Raw genomic sequence first — 13,962 nt, forward strand, 5'->3', positions numbered from 1 at the left:
CTGTTCCAGTACTCTGTCAGCGTCCTCTGTCGAGAGAGCAGATGTTACGCTCTGTGATGTGGAACCTGCTTCCTTCTTCGCATCTGCCTTGGATCTTCGCATCTGCCTTGGATCTTCGGATCTTTTTCGGAAATCTTCAGGAAACTTTGTTAATCTTCGGAAAAGTTCAAAAAAAATATACGGAAACGTTACTAAAGAGTATGGCTTTCAAACAACATTCCGATAATCTTCGGAAATCTTCGGCCTAGAAATTGCTCAGAATGCAAAAAGTTTCTCGAAAGGAAAAAGAAAAAGTTGCTCGAGATATAAAAAGATGTCTTTGTCAAAAAGTTGCCGAACAACTTGTGGAAAGCCCTAGGTGACACATAATGACACAAAGACCCGTGATTTAGCTTGCAACACTTTATTTCATACTTCAGTATTTTATAGACCATAACAGTTGGTCTTTGGGTTATGCTAATTCTAAATAGGAGACGGCTTTACACAAGCTATCTTTAGGATGTTAGTCATGCTTAATAACTTGATAGACGAGAATAAACGCATATGGAACAGTGAAACTATTAGCTTCTTTGTGTGTATATCTGACTGTTCTCTCTCTTGTTAACAGTTTTATTTTTCCTTCTTCCTCAAGTTGTTTTAACTTGCTCTCGTATCCATATTCCACAGTGCTGTAGGCATCCTCTCGCATAGAGTGAGCCATGAGTCCACCTAAGATTAAAAAGAAAGTAAGAAAAAGTGAATCTAATCTTAAAAAAACCTATGAACGGCCTGTCTATAACGTCTAATGGTCAAACCAAAGAGAGAACTGAAGACGTATGTGCGGCAGTGTGCGACTCTAAATTTTATTTTTCAAGCACATATAACAACCAATCAGAAACAATGAGAAAAGTAACTAGTTTTTCAATACGTAGTCTTCAAAAAATCGAAATTAGTTCAGAGAGCCTAGGTTTCCAACCTTGTTCCCAGGCCCTTCCTTTGGTAATTTCCCTGTCGGCCTTCCAAATTAATTACCAAGGGAAAAGCCCTGGAAATGAGGTTGCCTTATGTAAGCGGCGAGGACGAGGTTGCCTTCTGTTTTGGCTTCATTCGAGGATGAACCGTCTACAGAGCCTTTCATCGGTTTCTCCTCAGTTGATCATACTACGCCAATTTACAAATCAGAGACAAAGAGAAACGTTAAGAGAATATTAGAAAAATAAACAAGTTCTCTTACCAGGTTTTACAAGGCAGATTATTTCATCGAAAGCATTCGGCTTTAGCTGCCCCGGTGTGAACACGCTACAACTTAAAGCGATATCAAACTGGCCAGCGTTAAAATGTTGTCTCCAGTTGTAAAGCGAATCACACACCATTCTCTGGTATAAATTCTTCTTTTCAGCAATGGCCAACATCTTTGGCGATAAATCGATTGCTTCAAGGTTGGTGAAGCCTCTTGCTACAAGCTTTTCTCCAATCATTCCTGTACCTGCTCCGATATCGAGGATTTTGAGAGCTTCTTTTCCCACCACTGAGAAAGTGCTTTCTGTGGCTTTTTGAAGTTCCGAAACCAACACATCTGGAGATTGAAACCCTGAAGTTATCATGTCCTGGAAGAAACAGAGAATACATTTAGTTTGAGGGATTTGGGGAAAACTACGTCTATATATAAGAATTACCATGGTTACTGCGCTGGACTCCGGATCGAGCGGTCCTGGTTCGAGCCCCGGCCGGGGCACTGCGTTGTGTTCTTGGGCAAGACACTCTCACAGTGCCTCTCTCCACCCAGGTGTATAAATGGGTACCTTGGTCACTGATAAACAGTGGGCCTACCACGAGGGACACTCTACAGAACTTTTGCTCGTACATCTCTCAGAAACCTGGAGAAGAGCAATCGATGATAACAAAGTAGTGGCTGTGGCGTTCGTTGACTTCAAAAAAGCTCTCGACTGTGTATCCCATGCTATTTTACTGCAAAAGTTAAAGTTTCAATTCAGGGTTCAAGGTCCCTTATTATCATTGCTGACGGACTACCTATCCGACCGAACTCAATACTTGAATAAACGACCAGCAACCAACTGTGTTATTAAAATGTTACCAGAAGTACTTCTGATGTTACATGTGACTTCCCTCAAGGGTCAGTATTGGACCCCAACGACCTGCCTAATGCAGTTCCCCCTGGCTCTGTCTTTATGTACGCGGATGACACGACCGTTTATTGCATCGGCGACGCTGTTGACTGAGCCGTTTCTTCTCTAAATGAAGCACTATCTGAATTGAACAACTGGTGCCTAGAGAACTCTTTAACTACTGACTCGGCAAAGTGCGAAGCAATGCTACTGATGAGAAAACCGCATATCGGACCGCTAAATTCTGTCATTATCGGAGATGATCGAATCGACTGGGTGAAACACACTCGCTATTTGGGCGTCACTATCGATGATCGGCTGGCCTGGTCACATCATCTTACAGATGTAAAAAAGAGTTCGTTCTTAAGAAGAGAACCCTAATGGATTTATATTTTATAGCCTGCGAACAGGTTCCCGAGTGGGGTTTCCGCGAGCGAAGCGAGTGGGATTACGCTAGCGAAGCGAACGGAAGAGCGGGGCCTGAGGGGGAGGCTCCCGCGCCCCCCTACTCCCCCTCAGGCCCCGCTCTTCCGCTCGCTTCGCTCGTGTAACCCCACTCGCTTCGCTCGCGGAAACCCCACTCGGGAACCTGTTCGCAGCCTAATATTTTAAGGTCATCCTGCCTTCAGTTTTTTATGGTCTTGTCGTTTGGGGCGGTTGCGAGAGCGATTTCCAACTTGCCCCGCGATATGCCATCTACTGAAGTCTACCAGTATACAAAATGGAGCACACTAAACTACTTATACAAACTCCGGCTAATTAAACTATTTTACACGGTTGGTTAACGGTGAAGCACCCGCTGCGTTGTCTTACTTATAGCGAGCAAAGCCTGTGTGACTTACAGCCTCAGAAAGAGCAATAAGATCACAGTCCTTAGATTTATTCGTACTTTGTTAAAAATTCAATTGGCCATAGAGGTTTCATCTTATGGAACAATGTTTCTTCATATAATACGGGCTCCCAATTTTCAGCTTTTTATCGTAGAGTGAAAAAGGATAATTATGTTAAGGAGCTTAATTTTAATGCCCAGTCTGTTCAGTTGCTCCCAGACATTACCACGACTTTAAATGTTACTAATTGTTATATAATTGTTTATTTTTATAGTAATTATGATCAAATGTACTCTATTAGTATTTGGCAGTAATATTAGTAATATATTAGTTTAGCACACGACCCCACAAGCATTGTGCTTAAACCCTGATCGTGTTTAAATGAAGGAGATGATGATGATGATGATGATGATGATGAGATGATGATGATGATGATATAAAATAATACAGGATTGCGTAAAGATATGAAATTTCTATTCGAGTGTTCAGATCACCTCGATATCTCAAGTTAACCGAAGATTTCCAAAGTTTGTCGAAGACTTCCGAGGAACGATTCGAAGATGTTTCCACTATACACTAACAAATTTAAAAACATGGTAACAATAGAAATGTCACGTTAAATTATCGTTATTTTATGCTTGTTCAATTACGGTGTTTCTTAGGGCTGGAAATCCTTATAAAACACTGCAGTTTATATAAAAACTGAAAAAGAGAATCCCGCAAACAAGTACAGTATCGAACTGTAACTACAAATAACGTGTAAAACTACTCTGTGAAACTACACAACAAAAAACATTATACGCGAATTGTTATACAACTGCTCCATTTTACTCGTTTGCATTTGAATGGGTTGAAATCTCCCACGCGTGAAATTGGAGTCATCATAGAGATTAAAGGATCCTAGTCAGCCTCCGCCATTTTCTCTGCCATCTAAATTCGGATTTTTCGCACGTTGAAAAGAAATCCTCGTCCACTTGTGCATTTGCTTTACTGAGGTATAAGACTGCCACAAATACTTTTTAAAATTATTGGTGCTTATTTTTTGACTGGTTATTCTATCATTCTTTTGTTTGTTTGGAGTAAAATTTAAAAGTTGAACTTAAAGGATTTTAGTCAGCCTCCGCCATTTTCGATGCCATCAAAATTATGAAAACCGCATGGCGAAGCAAAATCTTATTGCACTTGAAGTCTGTTTAACAACTTTTAGCAGTTTCACATTGATCTCTTTCCTTTAGACAAGCTCTGCGAAAAAATAATACCGAAATTCTCGTATGTAAACAAAATCAAAGGCGTGGCTGACTAGGGTCCTTTAAGCATTGACTTTTATTTTTTCGCGAACGACAAAAAATCAACTTCTGCAGTCTGCCGTTTGACGTTCGTACGCGCAAATGAGTAGTTTTTTTAGTAGTTTTGTGCTTGTCGTAAATGTGGGATTTTCCCTGTTTTTATGAGGGATTAATTTTAGAATTCAATAAAAGGGTGGCAAAATGAAAGATAAGCTTGCGTTTGCCGTTTGAGCGAAGATCATATTGAAGATCATATTGAATATTTATGCCAAAACATTTTCGGTTTCGTTGCAAGTGAGTTATTTTAGTTCAGGCTTTTTCTTCCGCACATTGCTAACTAGAAAATAACAGACGAAGGGAATCCATTCAGTTAACTACATAAAATTCTCTAAATTATTGAGCAACGATTGACCAGAATATTCCACCTATAAAATATATTTATTCAACCGAACAAAAATCAACTCAATATTGTGCTGTGAATGATTATTAACCAATAAATCGAATAGACACTTTAACATCGCGTTTATTGACATCTCTCTCATTAACAAAACTTTTTATGGTATCATCACGTATTCAGAATGAAAAACTCGAAAAAACGAACTGGGGAGCTCCGCTTTTAAAGTGTATGTTATATCTTCTTGATATCACTTGCAAATTCTGCAAATTACCTTCTTAATTATATACGTGGCACGAAAAGATGGGTGACTAACTTAGTTATCGGTGTCAAAGTGAGTCGCGGGACGGGACAAACACAGACACACGCCACGGGAAGAGACGACGCGGGCAAAAAGAGAGAGGAGGAAACACCCCGGACACAAAGGCACAAGACCCACGAACCGCGCAGGGCGACCAAGGCAGAAGGGGCCGGACGACCGACCCAAGCAACCGGGAGACACGGTGTGCGACAGGGAAGGCGGGGGAGGGAAGAGAGTGCAGACAAGTCAGCCGCAGGGCGGAGAGGGGAAAGGAGGGGAAAGGAGGAGGGGAAGACCAGAAGGAACGACGACCCCAACAGAAAGACGAAGAAGACCGGAGCAGAAAGGACGGAAGAGAGCCCGTGGCAGAGAAAGAAGGGCGGGGAGAAGGAGACACGAAGGGTGAAAGGAATGCGTGGGCAGAATCCTGTGAGCTGAGGAGGAACAATGATGCCACGACCACAAGAAGAAGAGGGAAAAGAATGGAAAGAAGAGAAACTCGGAGACGGAGAACGGAGGAAGGCCAGGCAGACCGCAAAGAAACGAGAAACCCCGAACGAAGCCACAACCCCCAGCAGAAACGAGCACGCAACGAGAAGAACGACGGAACACAAACGGAAACGAAAACAGTGGAGCACAGAGGCCGAGAGAGAAAACGGGGACGAGAACACAACAAGCGAAGCACAGAAAGAGGCACGGAGAAGAAAGACGAGAAGATCCGGGAGCAGCTGAATGACCGCCATGTCGAACTTTGTCGATTTCCGGGTTGGGAAAAACTGGGCCCGAGCAGAAATCGGCGAATGGAACAGGATTTTCCGAGAATTTCGATTCTCCGGCATTTTAGGACAACCTCCAGAAGTTGACCAAAATTTTCGAAACGAGTTTTCAGAAACTTTTTGTACCATTCGATTTTGTACCGGAATTTCCGGAAATTTTTGTCCAATGGATCGCGCCCTTTATTTAACCAGGGTGGCCCATTCAGCAAGGAGGCTGGTATCCATTGGGATACATTTGTGCAGATACATTTGTGCAGTTTCCTTCTACAGGCTAAATCTATCCAGTTAAGCACGTGGAATGTTTCTTTTAAAGTTTTTTCTTTGAAGAAAAATTCGAGCAGCACGGTTTTGTAGGCGCAGAAGCTCCTTGCAGCCCAGGTCACATCAGCGTAGTCAAATAACGGCTGCACGAGTGAATTATATACCTGTTTAGAGGCTTCTAACGTAAAGCATGATCGTATACGAGACAAAACCTCAAGCCTTCTACTTCAGATTCTACTTCTCAACTTGATCTTTCCAAGAAAGTGTTTCGTCCAATGCAACACCCAAATAACTAAATTTAGGTACTCTTTCTGAGACCTTTCCGTGTAGCTGTATACAAATGTGCAGATTAGATACCCTTAACAGTGTATATACACTTAACAGTATATTTAAATATGAGGCTATACGGCAATCGTTCCCAACAAAAATGTGATAATTTCGGATTATTTTGTTGATTCGGCTGCCCTGTGTTTGAAAGTCAGAGGGGAATGACTTGCCTGTTCAGTATTTACCGGCCTATCCGTTGTTGTCTCCTGGCGGCCTTGATACCTAATGTCAGAAGTGTGAACTTGCCTAATACATCTTCTTTATTGCAGTCACTTGCAACCATCTAAACGCATTTCAGGTTTAACTTAAAACATTTTGAAAACGATCTTACTCTTAAATTTGTAAACAATTCCTTTGATCTGATTTACAGCGGGGCGGTCTTTCGGGGCGGTCTTTCAAGAGAGTTCGACATGTTCTCAGACTACTCAGCAAAGAAAACATTAGGACAACTAAAAAATGCTGCCTAGTGGAGTGTGGCATAAGTGGCCCAACACTGATCGCCATAAAATAACACATTTTCGGATTGTTATTTATTTTTAGCGAGTACCTTTCACTCGCAGCTATCGAGATCGAAAAACCTTTATCATGAAATGCAAATAATTGCTACGAACCTGTTCATAAGTCTCGGACCAAATGTCATGAGCTTTCCTGACCATATCATCCGATGTGTTCCAGTAAGATAAATCCAAAATTTCCTTTGGTCTTGGACACTTTGCACTGAGTCCCTTGCCACAGTCTAAATTCATCTCTCTCGTTCTAAGAATGCCTAACTCTGGCCAGTAACGCTTATCAAATTTAATGAGAACGTGGGTTCTGTGAACGTGCTCTTGTGTACCGGTACTACAAAAGAATAAACAATACATTACAGAACTTAACCAATGACTCCTAAACAGAGAGAATACAATGGTTGTTCCCTTGTGAGCCCGTCAAATTAAGGACGGGTTTTAAAGCAAAGGACAGTTCATCATTCTTCTTAAAAGATATATATTTTCATTTGAAATTCATATTTCGCTGAAGTTACAGTGAAAACATTTTAGGTAAGAAAAATAAACACTATTTTATACAAAAATACGTAAAAATAACCTCGAGTGAACTAGTCGGCGTAAGTGGTTTGATATTCACAACGAATGGTTTATAAAGGGGTTGAAAACACTCTAATTAACAACTAAAAAAAACATATTTCTACTTATCTTCTTTGTTTGTCTCACCATCATGGAAATCTCTCGGGATTGGTTGCAAAAAGAGATTTAATTTATACAAGATTAGCTGTGCATAGACTTCTGTTCTCTGTTTTGACAAAGCTAGCAGTCTTTTGCGTTAACAACGCACACGAACTTTGCTCAATAACAAGTTCACTAACATTTCTTGAGGTGTTATCTTGTAAAGCTTTAATTCACTGAATTCTGAACATCGATTCCTCTAAAACTTATATCAGGGATAATGGAGAATTACATTATTGTCATTTTACAGGCTGTGGTAGATCACCGTTTACGGCGATGTTTCAAAGTTAAAACTGCGGATAATACAATTTTGTGTCCAAGTTTTCAGAACAGCGTACCTAATCGAATGATTATACAACCTAATGATAAATTTTTATCCCATCCGTTCAGTGTCAAAAGGAAACTCTCGAATTCAAGAACTGTTAGAAGATATTGGCTTCTAAAAGAGTGAAAATGTGAAATGTAAACTTTGAAAAGTGCAATCTTTGACTACAAGATCTTGAAGGATTTTCAAGGATCCGTTCTGAATCACAATGTACAAGCAGGGGCTGACCTTTTTGTTCAGTACAACTGGCATTTTTTTTTATTTTGTTAGTTACTGCTTAATAATCTGATGCACCAGAATAAGCGTACAAGAAACAGTGTAACTGCTGGCTGTTTAATTCGTGTGCATATTTAACGGTTTTCTGGTTTGCTAGCAGTTTTAGTTTTCCTTCTGTTAATTTGTTTGTGATTCCCAGTCCCAGATCCCATTTTCCCACTAAAAATGTACCCAAATCCCAGTTCTCATTTTACCCCTTCAGGTCCCTCTGAGTAGTGACTTTGAATAAAATGGCATCAAAATATGACAGGGCAATGCTCCTAAAGGTTCCCTCGTCAACTAACTAATTACGCGTGAAATTAAAAAGGAACTGTTGGTCTTTCGCGCTTTAGCTGTATACTGAAGAACATAAGCAGGTTTGGGAATGTTTATTCAGTTGGCTTCGATAATTCTGAAAACATTTTACGATTAGAATCTACCGGAAACAATCAGCAACGAATAAGAACTTCAATTGAATAATGGCGGAATCGCAAGGGGATTTCGCAGATTTTTGGTCGAAACTGTTCTGAAATTAGTGGTAGACAACTTAAACCATGAAAAACATTACTCTTTGAACATCTAGAGGAAGATATAACTTTTATTTGCAGATAAAAGAAGTCAAGCTACGGCTATAAATATCGAATTTTTTTGAAAACGCGCGAAGTCAAGCTACGGCTATAAATATCGAATTTTTTTGAAAACGCGCGGAAACAAAAGCCTTAATTTTTTCAAAGTGCAATCCATTTCCATCCGAGCCATCCGCAGCCAAAGACGCTTGTTAACAGTTTATTTTTAGATTTCCTACGACACAGATATAAATATTGGCTGTTCACAAATCTGGTAAAATCCGTGACGAGTATTTGACAGTTAGAGACAGTCTTTACGCGATGAGGCACTGTCCTTTCACAATTTCACAATTTTTACGGAATTCACGTGGTACACATAGATTCATTGTTGCTGATCCTAGCAGTATGCAGGACGCGTGTCACATATCAACCTAGTAAAATGGCCCAGCTCACAACGAGTCTCTCGTAGCTCAGTTGGTAGAGCGCCCACCGGTCTGGAGGCCATGGGCGACCGTCGGGGACTCAGACTGCCCATGCTCGTGTCAGAGAACATCATCATAATACCGAGCAATACCATACAAAACGATGAATTCGACATTGCTGATCCTAGCAGTATGCAGGACGCGTGTCACATATCAACCTAGTAAAATGGCCCAGCTCACAACGAGTCTCTCGCAGCTCAGTTGGTTATAGCGCCCAACCGGTATCTGGGAGGCCATGGGTTCGATTCCCGTCGGGTACTCAGAATTTTTCTTTGTCCCATGCTCGTGTCATGTAGAACATCTTATCTTTATTATTTATTACCGAGCTTAAAATTTACCATCTTTATTATTTACTACAACTGATGAGACTTGACGAGATGAGGGTGCACCACAGAATGGCCCAGCTCACCACCCGAGCAGGAGAGCGCCCACCGGCGGGAGGCCATGGGGACCGCGGACATTTTTCTTTGTCCCTGCTCGTGTCATGTAGAACATCTTATCTTTATTATTTATTACCGAGCTTAAAATTTACCATCTTTATTATTTACCACAAAACTTGATGAATTCGACATTGCTGATCCTAGCAGTATGCAGGACGCGTGTCACATATCAACCTAGTAAAATGGCCCAGCTCACAACGAGTCTCTCGTAGCTCAGTTGGTTATAGCGCCCAACCGGTATCTGGGAGGCCATGGGTTCGATTCCCGTCGGGTACTCAGAATTTTTCTTTGTCCCATGCTCGTGTCATGTAGAACATCTTATCTTTATTATTTATTACCGAGCTTAAAATTTACCATCTTTATTATTTACTACATAGATTCATTTTCGCCGAAAACGGCAATTTTGTAGTTGATCTGTAAACTGATCATATGATGTTAATAAATTGAACAAATAAGTAACAACCTATGGCGAAGTTATCAAGTCCTTCATAATTTCGATATTACATAGTAGATTCTTGTTATCGCCATTGGTTGCCTTTCGAAAGACAATTTCCTTGTAGGAAATAAGCTATCATTAAAACCAACAGAAAGTTTACAATATGTACACGACAAATTGCAATTTCCAATTAATTTCTTTCAGCTTGGCAGCTGTTCAATCCAAACGAACTTAAGATCAAATTTTCTTTTATTAAGTTCGAGAAGAAAACGAAGCCTCACTGAACCTAAACAGACATATCTGCTAAGATACCTTGGCATCAAGTCTACATCTACAACTCAACCAACCAAGGTTAATATCAACAAAGAATGGCGGACAACTTTTCCGTCGTTCTTCGTGGACTTTACCTCGATTCAGATATTCCCTTCGCCTTGTACATAGCAGATGTTGCTGTTAACACCATTTTCTCAGCTACAGCAATTCTTGGTAACGCGTTCATAATGGCAGCGCTTTGGAAATTGTCTCCGCTTCAAGTGCACTCAGTGCTTAAGGCATTTCTGTTCAGTCTCGCATTAGCCGATCTAGGAGTTGGTGCTGTAGTTCAACCCCTTTACATCGCAGCTGTTTTGACGGCAATGAATGGCCAGCTTGAAGCTTCACGTACAATCGGAACAATTTTCTATGTAGTAAACTGGCTTCTGCCATTTATTTCTTTCGCGACTCTTACAGGGATAGCTATTGACCGCTATCTGGCGCTGTATTTCCGCCTGCGGTATCGTATCCTGGTTACGACAAAAAAGGTGGTCATTCTCTTAATCTTGCTATGGGTACTAACCATTGCTGGAACATCATTCGTTGTGTGGAATCACAAAGTTTACAATGCCTTGGCCAATGCAATCATAACAGTTTTCCTGTTTTTGACCACGATTTCTTATTTAAAGATTTATCTGACTATAAGACATCAAAGCGGGCGTTTTCCTGTGGTGACGCCTTTACAACTACCATCCGAGAATCGTCCATCAAGTAAAAAACATAACTTCAATCTGACCCGTTATAAACAAACCGTTTATAACATGTTGTACGTTTACGCTGCTTTTATCTTATGCTATCTTCCACTCTTCTGCATTTTAATTATTATTCAAGTAAGAGTAGTAAACAGAACCATCAAAATCGTTCGATTTATAAGTGCGACTTTGATTTTTATGAACTCTGCGTTGAATCCACTTTTGTATTGTTGGAAAATTCGTGAAATACGACGGGTGGTATTGGTAGCAATTGTAAACGTTTTCTGCTGTTGCAGTGGAAACTAACGCACTGTCCAGCTTTTCGTCTGCGTAGGGAAAAGCCCTACAAGTGTTTTCATCAAAATCACTTGAAAAGAACTTGAAAAGAGCAACAGTACATTTAATTATCAACCGGAAGGTGAAGACGGAAAGCCCTGGGGAACTCTGCGCAAGAGCAGCCAAAACGAGTCTAGACGACTTTATCGTCTCTAGCATGAAAACGGCCAGAACTGTCACTTTCTCCTTCACTAGTGTTTTCGTCACTAGTTTGTTTTTGGATGCGAGTCTACTATGCAGGCTAGTTTGTTACAAAATAAACACTGGTTGTTAGTAGGTATAGGCTAGTTCCTGTTTGGGGGGGGGGGGGGGGTCATTATGTTTTTCTTTTGTTTGGAAGGGAGTCAACATGCTTTGGTTTTGTCTATAATGAATCTTGCCAGCCCACCCCCTGGCATAAATGATAAATGGTCCCTCACTCTAGAAATCCGAAGGTAAACAAACTAACAAAGTATTCAGATTCAGTATTCGGACGGTGGAAACAGATCGTTCACCAGATGCACTCGTTGCCGGATTTACCAATCATATAAGCTTGCATACCGTGGCGGCTTCGTTCGGTTAGTTAGTTATACTAAAAGATGATTAGAAAATTGTCAGTACTTCCATGTCCTTAATGTCTCTCAGTTGAAGGCCAGTCTACTTTGCTAATAGTAGTTGTTGTTACTTTAGTCCTTCACAGACCTAGATAAAAAGGAACAAAAAAATATAACCAGCTTCTGGAAAGGCGTTCACAAATGAAATTTTTTCGTGATTTTTTGTCTCTTTATTTCAACTTTCGTTTTACAGTCCGAGCTCTATTAAGCGGCCACCTATAAAGCGGCCACCCTCCATTAAGCGGCCACTTTCCAAAGTCCCGATTTATTTGTCAGTAAACGGCTGTATTTGATACCTCTATTCAACGGCCACCTCTATTAAGCGGTCGCGGTCACCTTTTTGCTGTCGCAAGTGTATTATTTATGTGGTTTTTTACCTCCATTAAGCGGCCAGCAAATTATCTTTACAAGCGAAATGGTGAAATATCTTGAGCACAATTTTTCACATCAGTACTAACTGTTGATGCACAAAGGCCTGAGAAACTTGTCAATGATGTTTTGCATATTTTTCTGTACATTATCAACCCGAAGAAATACTGTACATTTCAACTAAGTGCCCTCTGTGTAAGAGCCAGAACTATGTATATATATGGGCTGGAAATGCACTTGGTGTTTTGTTACAATGAATATTGGAGTTATTTTCATATATGTTCACCTTTTATAGGCATTTTGTTATAGAGAGTCAATAAAATCAAGTTTACTGCAATTCCTATCCAATGTATATTGTACCTCTATTAAGCGGCCACTTTTCAAAGTCCCGAGGGTGGCCGCTTAATAGAGGTCGGACTGTATTATTTATTACCTGGTACTTGTTTCTTACAACTTTAAAAAAATGGAAGGGTGCTAGAGCCCCCTCTACATCGCGATAGAGAAAATTGCGTATAAAACTCTTGCGAATACTTTGCAAGAGATTACGAGATCACAACATTAGCAAATTACACGAGCAGTAATTCTATTATTTGAAAAACGCAATAAAGAAGGGTACCTCATGGTGAATGGTTTGAACATGCACGAAAAAAGAGGGCATGCGTTGAAAGGCGAATATAGAGGCATTTCGAGTTGAGAACAAAACGTGCATTGAAATAGTTGTGTACAAACCTTGGCTGCTTGCTCAAAGGAAACTTTGCCCGAAGATGTCAATGCGCTGTATCCTTCTTATGAAATATATATTTTATTTATCCATCCTAGTTCAGCAAAAATTAAAGTATTTATGGGGGACCAATTTACATATTTTCTACCCTGCAGCTGCTTGAAAGTTATAAACATGTAAAGGCTTGTGAAACACTAAGGCGTTAATACGTTGAAACAATACGTTGAATGTTTTAAGCTAGCCTTTGGAATTTTTTTTTCTTTAGGCTTGCTGCCCGAATTCCAAGCATTTTGCCCGAAAAATTTCCGCTTTGGGGAGGCTGCAGCCTCACCCACCCCCCCTCACCCCACCCCCTCCCCGCCTCGTGCGCTTGTGGGTTTGAAGGGTATTTGCATGTCTCATGTCAAGCGGTGTTATCATTATTTTAGCCGGTTCTATAGATTTCGTGTGTCCTCATTTCTCAATAAATACAAGTTCATTATTAACCATCCAAGAATTGTACTTATTTGCTCGATGAGCCGACTGAGCGTCCCTTGTGCCGTTTTGGTGAATAGGAACGTGATCTAGAATGAGTGCATTGATACACCTGATTGATAGTTCACAAAATTTAATTTGGCCAAAAATATTGCAGATTTTAACAAGCAAGAAGACTGTTTATCAAAATTAACATCAAGTTACCTTTGTAGTGAGCGATTGTCCTTCTTCTTGTTCTTTTTCCCCGATGGAAAATCAACGAAAAATATCCGATCTCTGTTCGCATACAACCGGCCGTCAGTTAACGCTGAGCCGAAAGGTCAACATCAAGCTTACTAACTACCATATATGGCAGGGGGCGTCAGCGGCAAGTGGGGAACAAACGTCCCTAAACCCTCAGTATGACAAATGACAGACAATAATAAATAGTCAAGTAAGCTTTATTTATATGGCTGTACAGT

The 13,962-nt window shown here is 40.6% G+C and overlaps 1 protein-coding gene across 1 annotated transcript; it reads right to left on the reverse strand.

The window, feature by feature from the left end:
• Nucleotides 1-150: 150 nt before the first annotated feature.
• Nucleotides 151-13,803, reverse strand: LOC144649984 (methyltransferase-like protein 27). Its single transcript, XM_078509607.1, has 4 exons — nt 13,706-13,803; nt 6,892-7,120; nt 1,214-1,586; nt 151-708 (listed from the first exon to the last, which is right to left on the reverse strand). Exons 2-4 carry the CDS (start codon nt 7,024-7,026, stop codon nt 503-505), a joined length of 714 nt encoding a protein of 237 aa, XP_078365733.1. The 5' UTR covers nt 7,027-7,120; nt 13,706-13,803; the 3' UTR covers nt 151-502.
• Between the last annotated feature and the right edge of the window lie 159 nt (nt 13,804-13,962).

The sequence above is a fragment of the Oculina patagonica genome, chromosome 4 (genome assembly GCF_052425735.1).
Source record: "Oculina patagonica isolate OP01 chromosome 4, crgOcupat, whole genome shotgun sequence".
NCBI classification, from domain to species: domain Eukaryota; kingdom Metazoa; phylum Cnidaria; class Anthozoa; order Scleractinia; family Oculinidae; genus Oculina; species Oculina patagonica.

Coding starts and splice junctions, on each gene's coding strand:
- LOC144649984 (XM_078509607.1), bottom strand. CDS start 7,026: ATGAATTTAGACTGTGGCAAGGGACTCAGTGCAAAGTGTCCAAGACCA. Junction 1,587..6,891: donor GGTCCGAGACTTATGAACAG/GTTCGTAGCAAT, acceptor TGTTTCTTCCAG/GACATGATAACTTCAGGGTT. Junction 709..1,213: donor AATCTGCCTTGTAAAACCTG/GTAAGAGAACTT, acceptor TTTTAATCTTAG/GTGGACTCATGGCTCACTCT.